The 25,592-nt window shown below is 30.6% G+C and overlaps 1 protein-coding gene across 1 annotated transcript; it reads left to right on the top strand.

Moving 5' to 3' along the window:
• Smp_002640 (hox protein Smox1) lies at positions 1-25,592 on the top strand. Its single transcript, XM_018799369.1, has 4 exons — positions 1-1,968; positions 17,254-17,338; positions 19,695-19,773; positions 24,798-25,592. Exons 1-4 carry the CDS (start codon positions 258-260, stop codon positions 25,449-25,451), a joined length of 2,529 nt encoding a protein of 842 aa, XP_018651165.1. The 5' UTR covers positions 1-257; the 3' UTR covers positions 25,452-25,592.

Genomic DNA, 25,592 nt, shown 5'->3' with positions numbered 1-25,592 from the left:
TCATTATTATTAGACTATTATTCATATCTAAAGTTTATATTATAACGTTCAATATCATAAAGTTGTATACACGTGATTACTCAATTGGTAATTCATTGCCTGGATTTTTTTGTCATTATTAGAGGAATCCAATACTATCGATATATCATATACAAATAATTATAACCATTATTGACGATTAATTTCATTGTACTATCAATCATCGTTTAGTTAAATAACAAACAAACATTTCTATTAATCATTTTCATCTGTGAGCTATGTTAACAATGCAACCAAATTATTATGGTACACGAGTTGATACACGTCTTGTTAATGGTCCAGTTCTTAATTCACAATTAACAAATTATCCACAGAATCAACAGTTAGCCCATAATCATCAACATCATCAACAACAACCATCGCAACCGCAACATCATTATCCTCCTCCTCATCATCCTCATCAACAACAACAGCAAACACAACTGACGCAATCACAAAATTTACATGAATTACGTTTACCGTCAATTATATCACCGACAGCATCAAATAGTAATAAGAGTAATAATGATTCATCAAATTGTTCTGATGTAATCAATAATTCTAATTCATCACCTGAAGAACATCGTAATTTTCCATTGTCAAGACAATTAGGCCTAAGACGTAATAAAATTGGTAATCAAGATTGGGGACAAACTAATCTTGATTGTAATATGAAAGTAGGGTATGCCACAGTTCAGTCACCAACTGTTACAAATACAATAACCATAACACATAATGAAGAAATATCATCTAAGCCAACACGTTTACATCTTAATTGTGCTGCAACAAATGAACATTCACCAGTTGGTTCTTCACCATCACCAACAATTACAAGTTTAAACAATAATACTAATAATAATAGTATGAATACTGGAATAATAAATCAACATTTTTATTCAGATATAAATTTAATTCGACAGTCAAATGATTTGATCTCTTCCACTGCCTCCAATGTATATGGACGAAATGGACCAAAAGAATTAGATTATCTGTTAGCAGCGAATGCAGCCGCTGCTCTTGTTAGTCAACTTGGAGGTGCCAACAATGTCAATAATAATAGTAATTCATCTATTAACAATTTAAATCCAAATTTAACTGTGGAGCAGTTAAATAATAGTTCCAAGTTAATTCATCGTGATATTAACTCACTTGAATCATTTACAGGGAAGAATTTTTTTATGTCTAATGAATTAAAATATAATGGTTCTACTATCACAAATACTACTAATAATACTAATGGAAGTAATAACGGTAATAATAGTAGTGGTAATAATAACAATAATAGTAACAATATAAATTTATCATATGATGACCAACAACGACTTATATACTCTGGTACAGAACAAAAATATCCTACTTCAAATCAACTGAAATCATATCCAAACGGTTTATTAAATCCTTTCAATGGAACTAATTTCATGCATCCGACAATTCAATCAAATTCATTAATAACTCGTCATCCAAATAATAATTCATTTCAATTGAATACTACTAACGATAGTAACAATAACAATACTACTAATAATGGTAATGATTCACGTTCTCATCTATATGACATCTCAACTTTCAACGCACAAAATCCATATTCTTTAACAAATACATTGAATTTTAATTCACGTACAATGAATAATCAGTTAACTATGAATGATTCAATGAAACTAAATGGAAACTTAACATTACATGATACAAATTATCATGCCTTATTAAATGGATCAACATCATTTGGTAGTACAGTATTTCGATCATTGGTGAATTCAGAGAATCAATCATATTTGAACAGTTCTACTAATATGTTAATGAATTCATCTTTGGACAATATTAACAACAGTAATGATCATTCTACACTGAATGATAATAATAATGATTGTATTGGACAATCATTACGTCAAAGTGGTAATTCAAGTGAATCAAATGTAGTTGTTTATCCTTGGATGAATCCTAAAGGAACTGGTATGTTGTTGTAGCTGTTTTTTGTATCTCAAAATTTATCTCATCCGTCAAAGAGATTTGTAGGTAAAGAGTAATGAACTAACATAGAAGCTCGCTTTTTGATGAACTTTATTTTCAAACAACAACAAGAAGCGTATTACAATAATTTGCTTTTTAGATGAGAGACGAGGAAGATTTGTGCTTCAGTAGATTAATTTAGATATATTTTCTTTCTTTGAGTTAGTTGGCTTAATCTCATGTAAGTATATTTGACAGCTAATTAGCATTCACAGCGACTAAGATCAGTTGGGAAATCACTTTGTTTGATATAAAACTTCTTGTAGTTAGCACAATTTATTTTACAGATGTCTGAATTTTCTGCTTTTGTCACTTCACCCTTTAATTTGTATAAGATTGACTGAAGTAATTTTGTCGGTTTATGGGCTACACTTATTGTCAAAATGCTCAACAATATGGTTACCATTTTAAAAATTTACTTCATATACGACACAACAATTCGTTTATTGATTACCATATGTGATTTTTTTAATATGTTTAATAGGTATAGTGAAAATGCACGGCTCACAAAACGCGATTCCAATAAAATTTATTATCAATACACAAAAACCATTATCTTTAGTCATTAAAATAATTTCACTAATTCATATATATATATATATATATATATATATATATATATATAACATTGAAATAAATTTCAGTGACTTCCATATCATTACTACTGTAAAAATTATTATTTTTTGATCGAGATCATGAATCGGTGAATGTTAGACCACTACTGGAAACATGGAAACACTGGACGGCCATCTTTTCCTAGTGGGTGACTCAGCAGTGAGCATCCGGGGTTCGAACCCAGTACCTTCGGTCTCGCGTATATATATATATATATATATATATATATATATGTTCATCCTATGTTGCATATTCTGATGACATCACGTTCCTAATCTCTAAAACATTGTACACAGAGCTTCTTTAGTGGAATTAGCCATTAATTTTACCGATTAACCAGTATTAATAATAATGATAATAATAGAAGTTGCCATGACAATTTATTGATCAAACTATTTATAACACGAAAATCTTATCCAGGTTACTAAATAAACATAACTATCCATATATTATTCGTTAAATTTTCACATAAATAAATCACTATTGTATAAACAAGTGTTTGATATACATTGCATAAAGTCCACTTTGATCTTAGCGATAGTTTGTTGTAATTATAATATACATCATAATGGGCTTTTTTCACCTATTTTCATTAACGATTTTCGCTATAGACTTTTTCAAGTAATAATAATTATATTGTCCAGATGGAAGGTTAAACTATTTCTTATAAATGATTAAATAATACCTTAGTGTAGTTACCATTTATTCTTCAATCTATTCAAGCTATTGGACACACATTTAAGCTAACACCAATGGTTACATTTTAAAATAGTGAATAAGACTTGATCTTCTTTTTTTTGTACATATTTCCAATCACTGTAACTACCCAGGTAAAATACTCTAACTTATTGACTATTGAACACAATAGAATGAATATGCCTTATAAAATTTTTTTTCTTTTTCTAAAACGAATATTTAAAAAAGAAAGTAATACAAACGACATTTGTTATTTTGCAAAACAAGAAAATTTTTTTTTAAAAAAAAAATTAAAAAGAAAAACGAAATAAATCGATAGAAATGACATTTAAAATTCCCCATCTATATATATTGTTAAACATTTTTAATCATTCTTTTGAAGGTTTCATTCTTTGTTTTACTGCATTCAATATTAAAGCATATATACATATTCAATTATTTATTTGTCTGTATGTCAAATAAAATACAAACAGTAAAGATTCTCGTGTATGACAAAAAAAACAATTTCTTGTTTTTCCGTGACTAGGAATACTCAGAATTGATGTTGTATCGTTGTATTTCTGTTCTTGATAAGAAAGAAATAGGATAAAATAATGTTTAAATATAAACTATACATATAACTATTTACAACTCATGATTTTCTATTTTCAGTAAGATTGTTTTGCTCATTTTTTTCTCTGTTTTTATCGATTTATTATTATTATTTTTTCTTCATTAGAATTAAATTTATAGATTAAAATGGAAAATGTGAAATGGTGATTATGGGAGAAAAAATTTTTCTGTGTTCGTTAGTTTTAAGTATATGAAATTACCCAACAGACCTGGTTGAACTCCACTGGTTACTACTTCTTACTAGAACTCAAGGAAATACCTCATGGAGCCAGTCATTGATGAGAATATGATCATTATCAGAAGGGGACGAAACGGCCTTCCAGTGCTTCTAGGTTTTCCATGGTAGTTGATTCATGATCTCAACTATATGAAATTACTAAAATCTCCACAAAACCCCCTTCTGATAATGATCATATGCTGACGAGTGACTGACTCCATGAGGTATATGAAATTAGTTGATACAAGATCAGAATCATACACATATAATCAAATACCCATATGGAGGATTAGATCGTAGATCATTAAGAGTCACTGAAGATATGAATCTCTTTACGTTGGTATTCCAATGATGTACATTTCTCACTTTGGTTTATTTATTACCCAGCAAATTTTTGGTTTTTAAAAGTTCTCCATGTATTTCCTTCTATAGTTTTAAAGATGTACACTAATTGTAAAAAGAAAGAAATAACGGAATACTTAGAAAAGAAACGATGAGTTTGATTTTAACAGGGTTCTCAATTTAATTTCTAGCATAATAAGTTATTTCCCCACCCATATATCGCGTAAACATTTTAATCTTAGTTTATTTATTCCTTAAAATTGTAATGTAGTGAATAAGAACTTAAATAGTGGGACCAATTTATTAATTTATGTAAAATTACACAGTGCCTTCATAGAATGTAAAAACTATACATTAAATACCTTATTTGCACATCTTCCTTCATTTATTCTTTACATCATGATCCTTTCAATTCTGTTGTTATTATAATTGCTCTCTGTTTCCCTCTCCGTTTAATTTAATCTTCTCAATCTTCTGCTATCGGGCATTCCACTTCCAAATGCTGCTTCATACTACTTATAACTGTCAACATAAGTAGCATGGACCACAGTAACACTAAAGTGATGAAATTCATCTCATAAGTTAAGTTGTTAAAACAAAATAATGAACGTTTATATAAAATCTCTTTAAAATATGATATTGTGACTTTTTTTTAAAAACAAACAAACATAACATCATGGTAGATAAGCTGTTTACAACTTTACTAAGAATTACAATTGCCTATTGTATAATGCGATATAATTACGCCCATAGTGTTGGTTAACCAAACAATCAGTAGGGTTGTTATTATTATTATTATTTTAAACTTTACTGGTTAAGAAATCTAAGAAATAAAAATAGCTGATCAATGGAATAAACTTTTCACAAATAAAAGTAAAAATATATAATTCAATATACTTTTAATATTAAACGAATTGCTTAAGTTCATTACCGCAACGTATTGAATATTCATTAAGTTTGTTGTATCCATTACTATCAGCCTTTTTTCTCATTTATTTAATGGATGAATGTTGAAAAATTAGGTATAATTCTTAATAAAATATTTTATTTCAAGCGACTGTAGTTATTCACAGCTGTTTTTCACAGACTTGTCCAGTGTAGCACAGAGTAAGATGTCAAATGAAAAACATAAATATAATCAATGTTTGGTCTTGAACTTATTTCTTTCATAAAAAACTATATGATAATATCGAGTAATCCCTCTCTACTAAATGAAACGAAAATGATCCCAAAATTATGTGTATGATACACTTAGTATATATTAAATACATTGTGGATAACTTCAAACGATTCCTCTTCTACATTCCGTTGCTATGGCATCACAGTTTAGTATGCAGCACATTTCATAGAAACTTCTGATTTCCATCAAATTACTTTTAAATATAATAATTAGGATAATTTTTGAAATTGATGACTTTTCTTTGTAAAAAAAGACACATTTATTATCAATGAATGAGAGTTGCTTTTTGGAAAGATTACTTCATTGATAGAAAGAGAATATATGCTGTTTGTTTATTTTATTGAGTCGTATGAATTTAACGAAAAGCTAACAGAATTTAGTGGTTTAGGGTGAGCTAATCAAGTAGAGATTAAAACAGAAACTCACCTATAAAATCGGATGAAATGTTGTCTCTTATATCACAAAGTAGGTTTTGGGAAATGTTGGAAGTTGTATTATGGCTCAATTGATTAAGAATATATCACCTGCAGTTAAGCTAAACATTCGCTCTTTGGGGATCTGGGGATCCCACTCCTGGGGCTCTTCTAACCTAAACAAAATGGCAGCCTAGTGTCCCTTGGTTACCAGTGCCCCTTTATTTAACGCCAGTTATTGATGAAAGGTTCACTTTATAATTCATATTGATATATAGGCATTCATTAATGATAAGATATCCCATTTTTTTAGATAGTCTACAGATAACAAGTATAGTCACATCTTGATAATGTAACAAGAACTACACTGTTACTGTTACGAACAACATTAAAATAGCTATTATAATCAAAGACGGAGTGAACGTCAATCTGGGATGCAGGCGCATCTAACTGACAAGTCTCAGATAGGACGAAATGCGATTCCTGGATTCCACTACGAACCACCGTCCATTTTTCCCTATAATGCTAGTGACTTGAGACAATATCGAGACAATCCTCACAGGATGCACATAAGCCAGTAGGAGACTGATCAATGATAGTCCTAAACATCAATAGGAAGATTCAAACAAACAATACAATATGAATTTAAAATATTTATGTTTGAATGTATTATGAACAATGTTTCGTGGTAACCTTTGCACTCCGTAAATTTGTCGTTCGAGAATATTGATAATTTTGGAAACGAGGCAATTGTTTATTATTATATTAAGATGGATATGAATGAGAATAAGCTGTAGAGTGATTAAAATTTTAATGGCGGTGAACTTTTGTAATCAGTATGTAATAGGAGTAAAGAAAAAACTATTGTCGTTTTGATGTCATATACTTGTTACACTCACCTTTTTATAACGGCTTGGATACTTTATATTGTGTTCTTTTAATTGTTAATATGTTCAATACTAAATAATCTTTTCATTTCATTCTAACGCTTTATTAATGGAAATAATTACTAAACAGAGAAAATATTCATTTGGTGTTGTTTACTTGTATCTTCCCATTGTTATTTAAGACTGCAATTGATCAGTCTCTTGTTGGCATATGGGCATCCTGTGCACATAACTGTTGGTCTACATTTAAAACCATGAATTACAATAAAGATATCCTTCCTCCTTTTATAATGAACTTCTTATCAAGCTGATAATTAATTACAAAATTAGGGAACAAACTGTTGAAACTTATTCAATAAAACAAAAGTTCCGTTACGAATAAAATACAAGTCGATTATAAATATAAGTTTATACTTTTAATAAATACAATTTAAATCTAGTCATTACTGGATACATTTATGTTCTAATTAAATGCTATAGTTAATTTTAATGCAATTTAATAACTAAGGGTATATTTTCCAAGAAAAAGATTTGGATTAGGAAGTAAGTCATTGGAATTATTTGGTTATTAACTAAATATTAATGACGTTTAATGTTAACCTATGGCGGTTTTAGCGTGCTTTCTTTGGCAAGGTTGTTTTCTACGGGATGGGGTTACTTACTCTATGATCAACCTTCCTCTTTCGCCCGAGCTTGGGGCCGATAGCAACCCTAGAAGAGCTACAGGCGGAGTTAATGCCAATATATACAAATTAGCATTGTAATATTTTATCAAACATAATGAATAAATCACTGAGTTCCTAGCTTCTTAATGAATAAAGATTTCTTTCTCAGTTTCTTTTTCCTATAAACCATCAGGTTATACCACAATGTTTATATTAAACTGAAACTTACAATATGATAGAAAATTTAAGTAAGAATAAATTAGATAAATTTATTTGAGAAAACACTGAAATCTCAAGTGGATCATCTAACTTAAGGCTTAGTTTCATTTAAATACCTATTTAACACAGGATTTGAGGAATATTAAAACTGGAGTAAATTTTCATGACAATCAACTATATTAAATTGGTTGTGATTCACTAAAATACACTAGATACATTAGATACATTCAAAAGCTAACACTGAAATGTATTCAGTGGATTTGATTTAACGCTTCACTTTTAAGTTGATGACAATAATGTGATAGACGGAATTTCAACGCATATATATTGTTTAGAAGTTTTATTTTCCATCTGTTATGTTTTTAGTACCACTAATAATAGTAAACCATATATTTAGATATAGTTGATTAGTATTTTTCGTCAGAGTGAACTTAAGTTTGCTTGTAGAGTGAGGTAGCTGAGAATAGGTAACACACATTCCAACCACTACTTATTCCTAAGTGGAATGGGGACAAACTTAAGATTACAGTTTAAAAAATGTTATTGGAGATAAGATCATAATATGAACTCAATTTGTAAATATGTTAAGTGTTAAACTGAACATAGCTGATAGATGGAAACTCCATCGTTTAAATCAATACAATAATCATAATCTGCTGTTGGAGAGGTTCATCGATTTGGCACTGTCTCACATGTATTTATTCTCTGTGTTAAATAAAATACTGAATCATCAAATTATGTCGCTCTAATTATTCATCAGTTTCATTTGTTCTTTACAAACTACTTTTCTTATATTTAGTCTAATTTTGTTATCATTAATGTTAATACTATGTAGACTTTGTATTCAACTCATTCTCACCTCAATCATCTTGATATAAATTGCAGTAACTTAGACTGATATATATATATACCCAACATATTCAAATGTTTAAAGCTGTTATATCAATTTTATATAGTTGAGATCATGAATCAATTGGAGCTAGACCATCATGGAAAAACCTGGAAGAACTGGACGGTCGTTTCGTCCTATTGTATGACTCTTCAGCAGTGTGCTACCTCGATCCCGCCTCTCGAGATTCGAACCCAGAAAAATATAATATTGAGAAATATTTGGGTTTATTTTGAAACACAGTACCGTACAATACAGCACAATAAATTATTAGTAAGAATTGAAAATCCCTCATTAGTATAATGTAATGAAAATAACTGATAATATAGGCAAGATCAAATAGAAAGTTAATATTACATAAATAATACAAATTTTTTTATGGAACATATATACACATACTAATAACATTTAAATTGTAACTAAGGAACTGAAATATTTTATAACTAAACTGTTATGTCCCGATGTGAATAGTGAATGGTAATTTCGGGGTCCATTTATGGACCAATACTATGCATATATTTTTTGTCGTATAATTGTTAACTAACTAAACTATTCATATTCGTTTCCCTCTTATTATACGCTTTACTTTGACCTGTGAACAATTATTATACGATTTGCCATTCTTGAGTTATGCTCTGTCTATTAATTACTGTTCCCCTAATTCACAGCCACATTTGACTAAAGCTTTTACAAATATTATTATCTCTTTTATGGTACGATGCGGTCAGTTTGATTGGTATATAAACTCAGTATACCGCAGAGGCTGTTATTGGTGTTCTGGACTTAACTGACTGGGCTAGGCTGAAAGCAGGACCGAGAAGTACTCTAGGCTGCTCGTGCGGTTTCCGTGTATCACTGGTTCGATCAACAAATTAATGCTCTTCAATTGGCGGTATTATAACGTTATACATTAACAGGGCAACCAGGCGGTCACAAGTTATAACATAAACATATAAAGGAAAATAAAGGAAAAGTTTCACATACAGAAACTTAGTTACTATAAGTTATTCTTATACAGTCAATTAATTTCTAACAGTATTTTGAAGTTACTTTTCGTCACTCAGTCCAAGAGGCAGTGGATATATGGTTCATTCAAGTTATGGTCTGCTCAGCGGTTCAGTGGTCATGATAGAAAATCTCATTGTGTAGAACTAATCTCAACGATCCATTCAATTGAATTACTAATTCCAATTTAATGTAGATAGCTGTAAGATGATAGTTAGATTTAGTTGATGGAGAGCTTTATGCTTAGATTTCCGGCCATCTGACACTTTTCAGTAAAGTATACCTGTAGTCTTGAGGAAACAGATGCTTTCTGGCTGATTCGACCTCGTGCTACCCAGCTTTACAATCACAAACGTTATCGCTGGTCTTTCTGGGTCACGATTGACCTCCGAATAGTTCAGTTGTAACGTTACTAACAGTTCCTATCAGAGCTCCTGTAAAATTTAAACGTCTACACATTGAATTACCATTTTTATGATTATAAACTCTTATAAGTCAATCCATGAACAAATTCGTTTTTCGTTACCATTAAAGGGTTGATATTAAGATGATTGTAGTTTTGTTTTTAAATCCAAATAATAAATTTTGATGGTATAACCATAAATATTCTAAAAAACAATAATTAGTTCAAGTGTTATTTAGATATGTGTCCAATTTATTTACGTGTACACATTTGGTTTTGCTCAAATATATTGAAAAACAAATTAGCTCTAACTGTAAACCATGTTCAAAAATGAACCTAAACCAGTGATAACATGATTACTATGATTTATTTCTGTTAGAAAATGGATCACTGGACAAGTTCTTAACTTTTATATCCATTTTAAAATAAACATAACCGATTCGATCATTTGTAAAATTATCACTATTTTCATACAAGTTTAAGCAGTACGAAGATGGAAATTATAAAAAAAAATTGTTTAATAATGTAAGGATGTATGTAAGTAGGCAAGATCCGACTCACACGTCCTCGTCGTGCCTCCTGGATCATAGCAATCATCCCATGCACTAACGTGAGCGGCAATGTAGGTGGTGGAGATCGGCCTAATCAACCACTCTACCTTTACCCGCAAACGATTACGAATGCTACAAAGAGTCATTGCATAACTATTGAGGGTTCAAAAGAATAGTAAAAAAAGAGTCTGCCCAAAAATAGAAATAAAAAAACGAATGTTAGTGTTATGTAATGGTTCTGCGTAAGCGGTGCAAAAACAGCTATCCCACCTCGGTAGTTGTGCCGTACTTCGATGTAGCACTCTTCTCCAGAAGGGCCTACTAGGCTTCATCATGTTCCTATGGCTGGAAGGGGGAGTATGTAAATAATAAGTTTAAACCACATTCACAATTGATTGATCACTGGGTGGTGATCAATCTCATGCGTGTCAAGTCCTTAGTGCTGATCGAATGCTATCGATCAAGTTGCATTGTGGCCACCAGTCTAGGTGGCTCGACACTGCGTGCACTATATATATTAAGGTAACATGGTGGTTGGAGGTGGTGGTAACGTCTCTGACTGTGAAGCTGAGTGACACGAGATCGAATCCACCAGGGAGCGTCAGTTCCCTCAAGATTACAGGTACACCTTGCTGACGAGTGCCAAGTAGCACGAAACGCGGGTCCAGGGTTTCCTGTTGACCACCTCCAACCACCATGTTACTTTAAACCACATTCCTAATTAAGGTTTTGATCACGAGAAGAGTTCAATAATTTATTAAACAAGTCGAAAAAGTTAACTGCTAAATATCAATTTACTATAAATTATTATTTTGAATATTTCTAAGTTAACAGTTTAGGATGTAATTGAATAGGTTATCATTAACGTGATATACATAGATTTTAATTTTTTTTCTAAACATTCTAAATCAATTAAACAGTGTATATTCAGAATAAACTCTATCTAACATTTAAATTTTACTTAAACCTATCGTGGATGCGCACTGCTAAGGAGTCTCACAATAGGACGAAACGGCCGTCAAGCAGTGCTTTCAGGTTTTCCAAGGTAGTCTAGCTTCAATTGACTCATGATTTCAACTATATAAAATTATTAAAATCTCCACAAAATCCCCTTCTAATAAAACCTATCTTGTCACTCTGTTCATTTTTGTTTTCATGATGAACAGTTGCATTTAAAAAAAATTTTAAACGTAGCTAATTATTATATCAAAAAAAGAACATTAAATGACTTAGCACTACAGTGTACATATATCAAAATTCTTTTTTAGCTTTTTACTTTGGTTAATAAACTAATATCTTTGGTATACTATACTTATACACGTAGAGGGTATGATTTTCTAACTCCATATGGTATCAGGATTTCATTTGCATACTTCCAGTAAGAATAATACATTAGTGCTGATTTCATTTCTAGGAAAGTTATCTGAAATACATGGTTAAAATGTTTTTATTGATATGCTCAAACAGTGTAGATTTCTCTTCATAGCTGTATATATACTGAAATATATATATTTTACCTTGAGTAAAACATCTAATCACTAATTACTAACAACCGAATAGTATTCGATAGTTTCCCCAGTCTGTTTTAACTATACGTATCTGTACATATTTGTAAACACCAAAATTATTGAATAACTAGAGAGTATTTATCTAAAGATCTAGTATAATATCATAATATATAGATCCAATCAGATATGTTTACAACAATCACATAAACGCAGGTACAAAGGGGAATCCAGTTTATTTGTTTAAGAATAGACAGGTGGTTAATTTAGGAAAGAAATAAAAACATGCATATTGACAAATGGAATTCGCCAAATAAAATTCCGCGTACACTACTCAAAAATAAAGAATACTTGAGTGAATACTTGTTTTCAATAAGTTCTTCAGACTCTACAGTTAGAAATTCATAAATATTGTATTACATTCAGCATTATTTTACGTTATACATATAAAATAGTGGACTTCATATTGATTATGACCTAAATACAAAAGAATTTATATTAACTTTTAGAACAAAACAAGACAAAATACATGATTCAGTACTTTCGTCAATATAAAACGATTTGTTCTCTTCTATCGAAGACCATAGTACAAATTACCTACTAATCAGTTTTCCAATGATATGTTTATCCTAATATCTTAATATATACCAGTGTAATGTTTAAATGACCTCTCATTTGGGTTTCTATACCATAATTTATTCCCTTTACACATGTAAATCTGATAGAAATGTGGTAAAGTAGTAAAAAGTTTTAGTAAAATCGATCAAATGAGTTAATGGTTCTATTCATAAAACTTCTACTATCACTACTACACTAATAATAATGGAATTAAGTCAATTACTAATTAAGTTATATATATATATATATATATATATATATATATATATATCATAAATCTTTGCCTGACACTATATAGATAGTACAAATAAGTAGAAAAAAATGAACTACCAGCTAGTTAGCACAATGATTTATAGACAATCAAATTGTCGAAATATTTATGTAGTAGACCGTCTAGGTCAGATTCTATTTATTTCTTTAGCTAAATTGCATATATTTGCCTTCGTTTTTGTTTCTTTACACTCTTTAATAACCATTACCATCTTTTCTGATAGATACCCATATCTCTTTTTTTCTTTTTGCAAGCTACAGATAATAGTTATATACACATACACGTTGTATAAAAGAAGAGATTTACCTTAGTTACATATAAGAAGCATAGTTGGTTAATGATTATTATGGTTATTATTATTATTTTTCCAGGCCTCTTTCTGTCATACTTGCTGAGGGAAAAATGTAGGACTAACTTAGTCAATTATGATAACCATTATTATTCCGATTACACCAAAGGTGTGGTATTTGAAATCGTTTATCCAATGGTAATCTGAATGGAATTCTTTTGTTTTTTTGGCGCATACAAAATAGTATAATAAAGAAATAAAGTGACAAAGATGATAAAATGTAATCAAACGCTTCTTTTAAATTATTATACATGAAACCAAGTATATTAGTCTAATAATTACAATAAATTCTATAAATGAATAAAATAATTCATAGATTTAATGAACTAATCTTTATGTACATGCTCTGTTCTCTGAGCTATATCGTTTGGTTTTAAAGCTTTCATCACCCCCTTTCAAATAGAAATAATAGTTGATGATATTGTCCAGAAGGACGACGAAAGCTTCACGACTAAACCTTCCAGCTCAGAGGATATAATACCTCTGAAATGCTTACCATGAGCTACAAATATTTTCCACTATTTCTGTAAATTAATCTTGATGAAAATCGAAAACTAAAAAATTCTATTATGTAGTTGACTGTCTTTGAATGACACTAAGTACGGGGTCTAAATATAATGTCATGTTGTTTAAGTCAAAGTAGGTGAAATAAGCATTATAACTCACTTTTTCATAATTAATATATTAATCACTTTCCTAGTACTTTAAAATGAAGTCGACTGAATGATTTATGTAGTTTAGCAACAAGACAGTACATCAAAGCTTACGATTTTAGTAAGTATCCAAGAATACCCATAGTTTCTTAACTAAGTTTAAACTTACTTATCAAGTAGATAGGGATTCGAACTTAGTAGTTTACTGTTAACACCTCTCATGATGATTTAATTAAATTAACAATAAACTCAATCATTGTAAATAAACAATCTTTTTCAATTGCTTCAGTAAATCATGAGAGTAAATTATTTTTAAATAAACTAGTCAAAATATACAAACGAATAGCTGAATGGAAAAAACTGTCCATCGTCTACTTTAGGGAATAACAATAGGCTATACCTAATTAAGTGATCATATGGGAAATACAAATAATTAAGAAGTAATTTTCATTCCAATGATTTTAATTAGGGAACTATTAATAGTATAGAACACTAAAGAATTACTGTAGGTTAATTTGTGAATTTCTAGCAGTGAATAACCATAAAAATTGAAACAAATAACTTTGATGCCATCGTGGAGATTCGCAGATCACTGGATTATTAAATCGAAAATCATTTGTTCCTATTTATCTTCCAAGTAAACTAGTTCTTAACTGGTTTGACTTCTTATAGTGTTGCTTATAAATGAGTCTAGTATCATTGGTTTTATACTTTTGCACAGGAGTGTTTGCATGCTGACACAAAGCCTCATAATAACATATCACCTTAGGATTAAAATAACGTGTTAACCATTATATTTTCTTTATTTTTTTCATATTAATTATACTTTCGAAAGGAAATTTTCAGATCAAATTTATAAATATTGTCTTTTCTCGTCTTCAATTGTTTCTTGTTTAAGATTCTTGGTATTCATGAACATTTTGAATTATCAAAATGATGTATTATGTAGTTTCTTATTTCATATTATTATTTAAAAAAGAAACGAAATTTTGTGTTGTGATATTTTACAAGTAAATTTCAGATCATGAAGCTGGATGATCCCAGTTCGAACCCAATTGGCAAGATCAGTTTCCTCAAGATTACAGATATGCTTTGCTGACTAGTGCCAACCATTAGGAGATCTAAATCCAGGGTATCTTGTTAACTACATTCAACCGCCTAATATCAAACATTATATAGATTTCCAATATTGCCCATAAGTGCATAATACAAGAGTAGTTAGAAGTTTATAATACATTTGTTCGTAGTTGAAAATGTATGATGTTTTTAGTAAGGAAACTTTCCTTCGGTGTATAAAATATGACACCATTGATGAATTATACACTACATCAAGTCAACTAGACACATTATAAACTGTTATAATGATAACTTAGTTGATGCATAGTAACTCAATCACTGTCAAGTGTCAGAGTTATTGACAAAGATCTTTTCGTAAAGCTTGTTTTAGATATTGCACATAAGTTTGAATATATATGCTACTTAAAGCTACTGATACAAGATGTACACACACATTTACTGGTTATCTGTTATTCACTTTTAGTAAACATTTCGAATAAACTGATAAGTTTTAAACACTTTCAATGACCAGTAAAATACTCACATCGATAAACAAATTGAAAATGATGTAAAATAGAAGGGATTAGTTTCGTATACTTCGTTTATTTTTTATTTGATTTAAGAGAGCAATAAGTTTCCAATCAACTATGGTTTCTTTAGGGATTTCCTCTTTAATTTTCCTATATTTCCCAATAAATTTCTCTGGATACCCGTTATCGCTTACACATTCTTTAACATTCATTCATTCTGTCCTCTTCAACAAAGGATTGGGTTGAGTATTAAAAGTCTATTATAATAAGCAACACTGTGATATATTGTTTTACTTTGTGATATAAAATCTTTTCATTTTTTCGATAATTTTCCCCGGAATAACTTACATTGAATCACTTATGAATTGATTATTTACAATATGAAAATATGAACAGTATAATTTATTTTTAGAAGGGGGTTTTGTGGAAATTTTAGTAATTTTATATAGTTGAGATCATAAGTAAATTGAAGCCAGACCACCATGGAAAACCTGGAAGCACTGGGCGGCCGTTTCGTCCTATTGTAGAACTGATAGGTCGTAGGTTCGAATCTCGAGAGGCGGGATCGTGGATGCGCACTGCTGAGGAGTCCTACAATAGGACGAAACGACCATCCAGTGCTTCCAGGTTTTCCATAGTTGTCTAGCTTCAACTGATTCATGATTTCAACTATATAAAAAAGGTGAATCTTCGATTAATTTCATGAGTGTATACTTATAAATCTTAAATCAATAGCAAATAGTTAATCAGTGTTTTGTTGCTCTAATAAGTTTCAAACTGATATAAATATATCAGAACGGGTTTTGTAGATATTGTAGTAATTTTAATAGTTGAGGTAATGAATCAATCGAAGCTAGACCACCATGAAAAACCTGGAAGTACTGTACGGCTATTTCGTCCTATTGTTAGATTCCTTAACAGTGTGCATCCACGATCCCACAACGCAAGATTCGAACCCTGGACATATCGGTCTCGCAAGAGAACGCATAACCTCTAGCTTCAATTGACTCATGATCTCAACTAATAAAATTGACATATATATATATATATGATGAAAATGGTCTTTAAACTTAAATTCAGCTAATCTATTTAGATAGAAAAGCATTTTGCCTGAAATTCTGTTCAAGCTTTAATCAAATTGAAGGATTCATCTTACGAACAGGATTATATGATAAAATGAGTGTTTTTCACTGAAAACTAACAATAATCACAAATGAAACTCCTTTTGTTTTTTTTTTCCAAATGAACGCTATCAATTTCAAACAAGAATATTCGATTTATCCATTACTATCGATTTAATAAATTACCTCTTTCTTTTTATTTGAAATATTCAACTGTGCCATCTGGTATTATTTATACCGGGAGTGAATTCCTTTTCATTTATCCTTCTTTTTAATATTCTTGCCCAACAACAAGGTTTTTTTTCTAGACTAAGATACTTTTAAGATTCATTTAGAATCATATGAAAGGAAGTGAACTATTTTTTTCGTTTCTCATTTGTAATTCGTCTTTTGTTTGATAATTAGTTTTCTTATTATAATTTCTATTTTAGATATTAGCGTTGATCAAAAACGAACTCGACAAACCTACACTCGTTATCAAACTTTAGAGCTAGAAAAAGAATTTCATTTTAACAAGTAAGTCATTTTTAAAGTAATATTAAAGGTATGAGGATTTTTGGAAAGAGTAGTATTTTCATAGTTGAAATCACAAGTAGATGTAAGCTAGACCACCATTGAAAACCTTAGAGCACTGAAAAGCTGTTACGTCCAAGTATAGGACTCTTCAGAAGTGAGAGTCCACGACCCCGCATGTGGGACTTGAGTTCATAGCATTCAGTCCCACGCACGAACGTTTAACATCTAGACTACTGAGCCGGCACCCAGTAGTGGTAATGTCTAACTTCAATCAATCCATGATTTTGAGCAATCTTTCACTCATTGTCTGAGGTGGATAACTGTCTCACACTCGACGTGAATTGGACTCCACTGGTCACGGCCTCTCACTCATGGATACAGACTTCTGAGGAGCCCCATACTGGAAAGAAACAGCCATTTGTTGCTCCCAGGTTTCAAATGATGATCTAACTTTGGTTGACCGAGGATTTCATCTGTGAAAATAATAAAAGAGGGCAAATGGTTTTGTATGCATGACTTCATGTGATAATCATCATGGAATAATCTCAGTTGAGGTGCTTTTGAGAACCAGGGAGGAATAGATACTTGTTTAACCCTAACATTACTTAACATCTACTTGGACTGGTCACCACTTTTAGGACTCAGGGCGTCTAGTAGGGTTCTTCAACCAACTTTTCTTTAGGCTCTTCAGTTTTAAACGAATGGCATTCATAGTATTGATATCTGCGTTCAATTCACAACGCCATTTTTAATTTGATTTATCTCTTTTCCTTTATCCTCGTATTGTAGTTTATTGTTTGCGACAAAACTTATCGTATCCTCCTTCAGTATCCTTTCCTGATTTATCCTTTAAGTAGCGGCTGGTTCGTTCTCTGCTAGAGAAGGTTAATACTGATGGTCTCTGGTCATTGAATTTACAGTATCTTGAGTAGACATTTGCTTACAAATACTTGTACTCTTTCGATAGTGGTAATATACTTCTTCAAATTTCAGCCTCGCATAATAAAGCTGATGTGACTTAATTCCTAACATAGGATTCTCAATTAGTATGAATTTATGATCCCACTAGGGATTGAAAGTCTAGTGACGAATGACCAATCACCGGAACCACTGATCTATTATCCATTAGTATACATTTTCAAGTACGATTAATTCGTCACGTGAAACAACAGTCAATAAATTGCGTCATATTTTAAAATGTATCATTGTACACTGAATAGATGATTTTATTCACTTGGTACAATATTGATATATCAATCGATCACAGATTAACTAAGTTCAGTTTGTTTTCCGTTTTCTGTAAATAACCGTTTAGATGTTTAATAATAATAATAAAGATAATAATACAAAAATATTTTCTGTATTCTTATAACATTCATTCAGTATACTACTGAAATATTACTATAGTTACAAATAATGAACGAGTTCGTTTTTTATAAACGAACACTTCTGATTACCATATACGTTGTTGTTGTTGGTGGGTCCTGGGGTATTTAATTCCAGTACACTAAGTCCATCTATTCATTACCTAATAACGTTTTAGAAAAGGAAAACTTATAATGGAAATACAATCCATTTATGAAATGCCTTATATTGATTTTTTTCTGTAAGAGAGATAAAAAAGGAAGGGACCAAGAATATATTATTAAAAAGGGAACAAAATAATTCATTATTTATTTAATTCAATTCTTGTTCTAATGAATAATAAATAAAGTATGCAAGAAGGTGTAACATGAAAGGATGATTCTTAAAAAGGAAAGAATTATGACTAATCAAATATATGAAACGAGTAAAGTTTAAAGTTATCGAGGTTATCTGATTGAATATAAAGTTTGAAATAATTTAATCATTTTCATAACCAATAATGATTGATGTAGATTATTTATTCAGTTGAGATCAATGTCCCCTTTAAGAATGTTCACTAATCAATCGTTTATTATTTTATATCCGAAGGGGGTTTGTGGAGATTTTTAGTAATTTTATAGTTGAAATTATGAGTCGATTGAAGCTAGACCATCAGGTGTGTTGTGAGATATCAACTCACTGAAGGCAATGGTGTACGGTTGCTCAATTTCATGGATTGGTTGAAGTCAGACATTATAGAGGTTAAGCGCTCGCGCGTGAGACTAATAGGTCCTGGGTTCGAATCTCACGGGGGGGATTATGGATATGCACTGCTGAGGAGTCCCACAATAGGACGAAACGACCATCCAGTACTTCCAGGTTTTCCATGATGGTCTAGCTTCAATTGACTCATGATCTCAACTATAGTATTATTTTATATGACTAAAAATAAATAAAATTATATTATTATAAATGTAATGAGTTACTTGTACTTTTTTTGTTCACTTATTAGATATTTAACACGTAGACGAAGGATTGAAATAGCACATACACTTACATTAACAGAAAGACAAATTAAAATTTGGTTTCAAGTAAGTTAGATGGATGATATATTTTCCCTTAGATATATTTATACATTAGTTTTTATTACTAATTATTTTTGTATGATTATTGTGACTAATGCTTGGAAATACTGGTTAATATTACTCAGAAATGGTTTCAATAATGCATATGTATTCTCTATTTGTTTTCCTCTTTCCAATACTTTTTTAAGATTGTATACATTCATCGCTTGTTGTAAAATCATACTGTTCATGTTTATTATTTTCTACTACCATTGAAACTGTTTGTTACCTCTACTATTCTTGTATTTGTTTTGATAATTTCATCGCTATATGTTAGTATGACGCAGGAACTTGAACCTGCATACATACTTGTTAGTTTCTACATTGCCTATGACTAACTAATGATTATTAATAAGTTTTCGAATTTGTTGTTACATACAATAAAACAATCTTCGGTTAAAGTACAATATTAATTAATATTAAGTAATAAAAGCGTTTCAGTCAGGATACTTTATATCTAACTAATTAGTAATTGTTAGTATAGGTGGATTTATGGAAACTAGAGAATTTTCATAGCTTAAACCAAGAACTGATCTTAGTTAGATTACTATTGAAAACCTGGAAACACTGGACAGCTTTTTCTCCCTAGTATGAGGCTCCTCGACAGTGGGCCCCCAATACGCAGTCATAGGTGATTGAACCTAGAACTTACTGTCTCTAGCGCAAACGCTTAACCTATGAACCATTGAGCTGATATCTATAGGTTTACAGGTGTAATTTTAATCAATCCACGATTCCGAGCAACCATTATCAACTGCATGGAGTGGATAACTGTCTCATACCTGATATGGTTAAATTCTACTGGCCACAGCTTTTTATTAGAACTCCAATAGTTGCATCTCGAAGCTAGTCACTAGTATGGAGGGAGTTGTGAATACTGGAGAATTTCCATGCTTTAGAACGCTCAGTTGAGACAAATGTTCCCTGACAATGTAAGAAAAGAGTTTTCTGTCATTTTACATTGTTAAAAATAAATGAATTCGAATTGAAAAATAAATTAATTACCTATATTTACTAGGAGTTATCAACAGAATAAATGTCATATAATAGGAAACTGTAGTGCTCAACTTCTTACTGAGTGCCTTTTACAACTATGTGATGTCATGTCTTTTGGACCAGTAGTCACACTGCAATCTGATCGATATAATTAAATCATAAAGTGGATGACGTAACAATAATTGTTACTCAGTATTCAGTTATTCTGGAGATACAAGTCCAGCATCCATTATTTTAGCCTGTCAGATAGGTTAGAGAACCATAATGGTTACTTATTTTTCAACAACCTTAGGTGTTATAACAACTTAAAACACAACCCAGATATATTGGTTGTTTGGATCTTTCCACCGATGCTTAGGATTGTAACTGAGTAGTTTCTTTTGGCATATGTGAATCAGTAGCAAGATTCAAACTACCAATATATAAAAATTATAATTCATCCTATTGCGCAAGCCAGTAGGTACCTGAGCTCAGTAGCTAAGTAGATAATACAGTGGAGTTTGAAGCTAAAGACACGGGATAACAATCATGGAGTGAACATTAACTCTGGAATCCAAGCACATCTAAGTGATGAGCCTCAAATAGGGTGGAATGCGGGTTAGTTAAATAAGACCTATTTTGATATCTGCTTTTTTTCAATAGAAATAACAATATTTTTTCATCGAAACGTATACTGGACCTTTATGTCTGAGAATATAATATCATGGTAACTTATATATCAAATTATTCACATTCTATCAAACAATTTAAAATGTACAAGTGTTTTACAATTAGCTGATATAGAATTGCGAATATTGTTAATAAGACTATTACAAAACATAAGATATATTTACTAACTTTTATTATTTTTTGTATTAATCTTATCAACAAAATATATAACCACTTGATATTGTTTGTTTGAATATTCCTATTGAGCGAAAGGTACTGGGTTCCAGTCCCAGAGTGAACATCGACTCTGAGATGCAGGTACATCCAGTTGACCAGCCCCAAATAGAACGAAACACACGCCCTGGATTCCACTGCTAACCACTATCCATCTTTGCTTAAAATATATAACCGTTTCTGTTTAATTAAATCAATTAAATAAATTTCAATAACCTTTTTAGAATTGATTGATTTGAACAGGTAATCAACTTCAACCAGTGTTCTTTGTTTACTTTATTAAGAAAAAAAACGAAAAAAAATCAACAGTTCGATCTGTTTTTATGTTCAGAAGGGGTTTTGTAGAAATTTCAGTATTTTCATAGTTGAAATCATGGGTCAATTGAAGCTAGACAACCATGGAAAACCTGGAAGCACTGCTTGACGGCCGTTTCGTCCTATTGTGGGACTCCTCAGCAGTGCGCATCCACGATCCCGTCTCGCGAGATTCGAACCCAGGACCCATCAGTCTCGCGCGCGAGCACTTAACCTATGGACCACTGAGCCTTGGACTGTTTTTACGTATTTGACAAACACAATTTGAATAGATATTTCAAGTTTATTTAACGAATGAATCACTTTTTTTGATCGCATTTTATTTATTTAAAATGAACTACAATTCATCTTAAAAAAAGCAAACAAACGAAGTGTTCTTAATAAACTGAGCGTTATAATAGATAATAATTAAAATCACACTGTATTACTGTAAATTGAGTAGTTTTATGAATAACAAGATCTTGTAACTCGATTTCGAACATTGACAACCTAAGAATCCGTTCATCTTCAGCTAATAATAATATGAATATTTCTTAAAACAATAAACATATATAAATCATTCTTTTTTTAATGATCGAAATCCTCCAAGACCATCTGGTTTTATCGACTGTTTTCAGGATATTCAGACATTTAAAATGATCGTATATATCATAATTTAAAGTAGTTTTAAAAGAACAAAATCTTTTGCACAAATAATTGACAATCTCATAAATTTATTAGTCACAGATGTAAAAAATGTGAATGTTATTATGTTTGGTGGTAATCTGTAAATCATCGCTATACCACCAATATACATATTTAATATATTTCTATATTTTACCCCTTTAATTCAGTAAAAAAAACATTCATGTACCTATTCATCGCATCCATTCTTCTCTATCTCCTTTTAAAACTATTTAATCTCATTATCCAACCCCCAGAAACTTTTACACTTCTCTCGTACTCCCCTCCTGTCATATTCCTATGTTGTTTCTAATAACATGTAGGCATGAAATATTATCTCTTTCAGTATGTTATTTTCCTTGCCAGTTTTTGGTTATTATAAAAAAAAGGTAAACACAGTTTCCTTTAGTTTATCCTTTCAATTTGTATGTATGCAAATAAAAGTATTGTATTTAAAACAATAGGAGACTAACTAAATGACAGGGAGTTCTATATTTAACAAAAGATATAAATATAAAGGACACTTACTAAAAATTGAATATGTCTAATGGTATACTTTTTCGTTTAAACATATATTTCTTTCTACTTTCCTCTAACTTACTATTTTTCATATCGTTTTGTCTATATACCTCATCTCATTATTTATTACCTATATTGTTTTACATCTTCAAATTAAATATAAATGGTAGCAGATTTTTCGTTGTACACTAAGAATACATAATAATCAAATCTTTTCAGATTAAAACTATACATTCTAATGAATTCAACGTTCAATTATCCTCAAGCTATCCTTTAGAATACTTGATTATTCAATGTATAATCACAAGTGTACAGAAAAACAATAACAGGAAAAGAAATTTAGAATGAAAATGAATGATGCAAAAAAGAATCTGTGTATTTAGCTTTTCATATTTAAAACAGAATTATGCTACAAGGTCACAAAATAATGGTATTACATTTTCCCAGTATATATACAATATTATACCATGAGGTTTGCGTTCAGATATCAAGCTAGTCGGAAGTAGTCGATAGGAAACCTTAGACCTAGATTTCAAGCTATCTGGCAGCTGTCGGCAAGGTGTACCTATATCTTAGGGAAACAGATGCTATCTACTTCAGCTTCAAAGTCATAGACACTGCCACGAGCCCATCAGGGTTGCAACTAACATCTTGTAGAACTGAGACGTATCAATAATTGATTAATCAGTGGATGGTGACTAATCTTATGTATGACAAGTCCTTCTTAGTCCTGAAAGAACTCTATCCATCAAGTTGCAGTATGGCAACTAGTCTAAGTGGCTCAACTTCTTATGTACTACGCTGAAATGCTAAGTGGTTGGAGGTAGTCGGCAGAAAACCTTAAACCTAGGTTTCATGCTTTTTTGCACTCATCAACAAAGTGTACGTGTATTCTTGAGAGGAGTTATACCACTTGGTCAATAGAATTCAAACACTAAAAAGGACTTGTCATACATAACACAGGTTACTATTCAGTGATAATTCACTTTTATAAATGTCTAAATTTTGAAAATGTGGAATGTAACAAATGTAACAAATAAATATTCAGTAGGTTATCTGCTTGGATTAAACTGACTTATGAAAAATATAGTTAAGTCAGAATTATACATTTAAATTTGTTTGCCTGATAAAAGCTTTTTATGCAAAACGTTGCACTGGTCTATGTATATATCAAATATAGCTTGCTAGTAATTCATATTGATTCACTCACTTGGTTGTAAAAATGGACATTATGAGATTCTAACAAGTTATTGAATTTTTAAATGGTTTGTTCATCATTATCGATGCATTATTATGCCACTCAATCAACGTAAAGAGAACAATAGGACGAAACGGCCATCCAGTGCTTTCGGGTTTTCCATGGTTGTCTAGCTTCAATTGACTCATGATTTCAACTATGAGAATATGACATATTTGTTATTATTGAGGTGGTAACTAAGTTGATTACATATAGAAACATTAAATTAAACGTTAAAAACTATATACTACTGATTTTAATCTTTATTTCTGAAAAGTCAATAAGCAGATGTGATGATATATTACTTAATGTAAAAGTTACTTTAATATTAATAATGCGATCCATTATTAAATCTTTTTTTGTTTAATGATTTATTTAGAATCGTAGAATGAAATGGAAAAAAGATCATAATATAGCTAAATTAAATGGTCCTGGTACATTGGAACAATTGGAATTAGCTGAACAAGGTTCAACTATTTCAACAATTGGTCGAAAAAATCATAAAACTTCATCAATTTGTGATGATAGTGATGAAGAATGTATAAAACGTAAACGATTATCACTGGAAGAATTTAATTCATTGGATACAATTTCAACTAGTGGAATTATTAGGGATCGTAATACATTTTCTATAGATCATAATAATCTCTCTGATAAAGATAGAAATTTGAAAAATAATTACATGTTAGCACAACGTAATAAATCACGACATATTCATCGTGGTAAACATGATGGTGTTGAAGATGAAGATGAAGATAACGAAGAAGGAGATGAAGAAGAGGAAGAAGAAGAGGTGGAAGATGGTGATGAGGAAGAAGACGATATTGATGAAGGGGTAAATAGAACACGAAGAAAAGAACATAATCGAAGTATAATGAATGTATCAAATAAACATTCATGGTCTTTAAATCAATCAGAGAAGATCGCCAATTTTCATATTCCAGATGGTATTTATTTAAAAGCTCAACAAACTGGGAATAATACAGAAAATTTAATGTTTCGCAATGAATGTGACAAGAATTGGCATTCTTGAGATTACAGCTAAAAGGTCTAAAATTTGTATGAAACTATATATACAAAAGTATACTATCTGATTCTCCCCTTATATCCATATTCTAATTTTCATCAAATATGTTTTTGAAGAAAAATACACAACTATTCCGTGAGAAGAGAC

The sequence above is a fragment of the Schistosoma mansoni genome, chromosome 3 (assembly GCF_000237925.1).
Source record: "Schistosoma mansoni strain Puerto Rico chromosome 3, complete genome".
Lineage (NCBI taxonomy): Eukaryota > Metazoa > Platyhelminthes > Trematoda > Strigeidida > Schistosomatidae > Schistosoma > Schistosoma mansoni.
Note: the sequence above shows the minus strand (reverse complement) of the source record. Positions and strands in the feature narration are given on the sequence as shown.

Coding starts and splice junctions, on each gene's coding strand:
- Smp_002640 (XM_018799369.1), top strand. CDS start 258: ATGTTAACAATGCAACCAAATTATTATGGTACACGAGTTGATACACGT. Junction 17,339..19,694: donor AAAGAATTTCATTTTAACAA/GTAAGTCATTTT, acceptor TTCACTTATTAG/ATATTTAACACGTAGACGAA. Junction 19,774..24,797: donor AAATTAAAATTTGGTTTCAA/GTAAGTTAGATG, acceptor TGATTTATTTAG/AATCGTAGAATGAAATGGAA.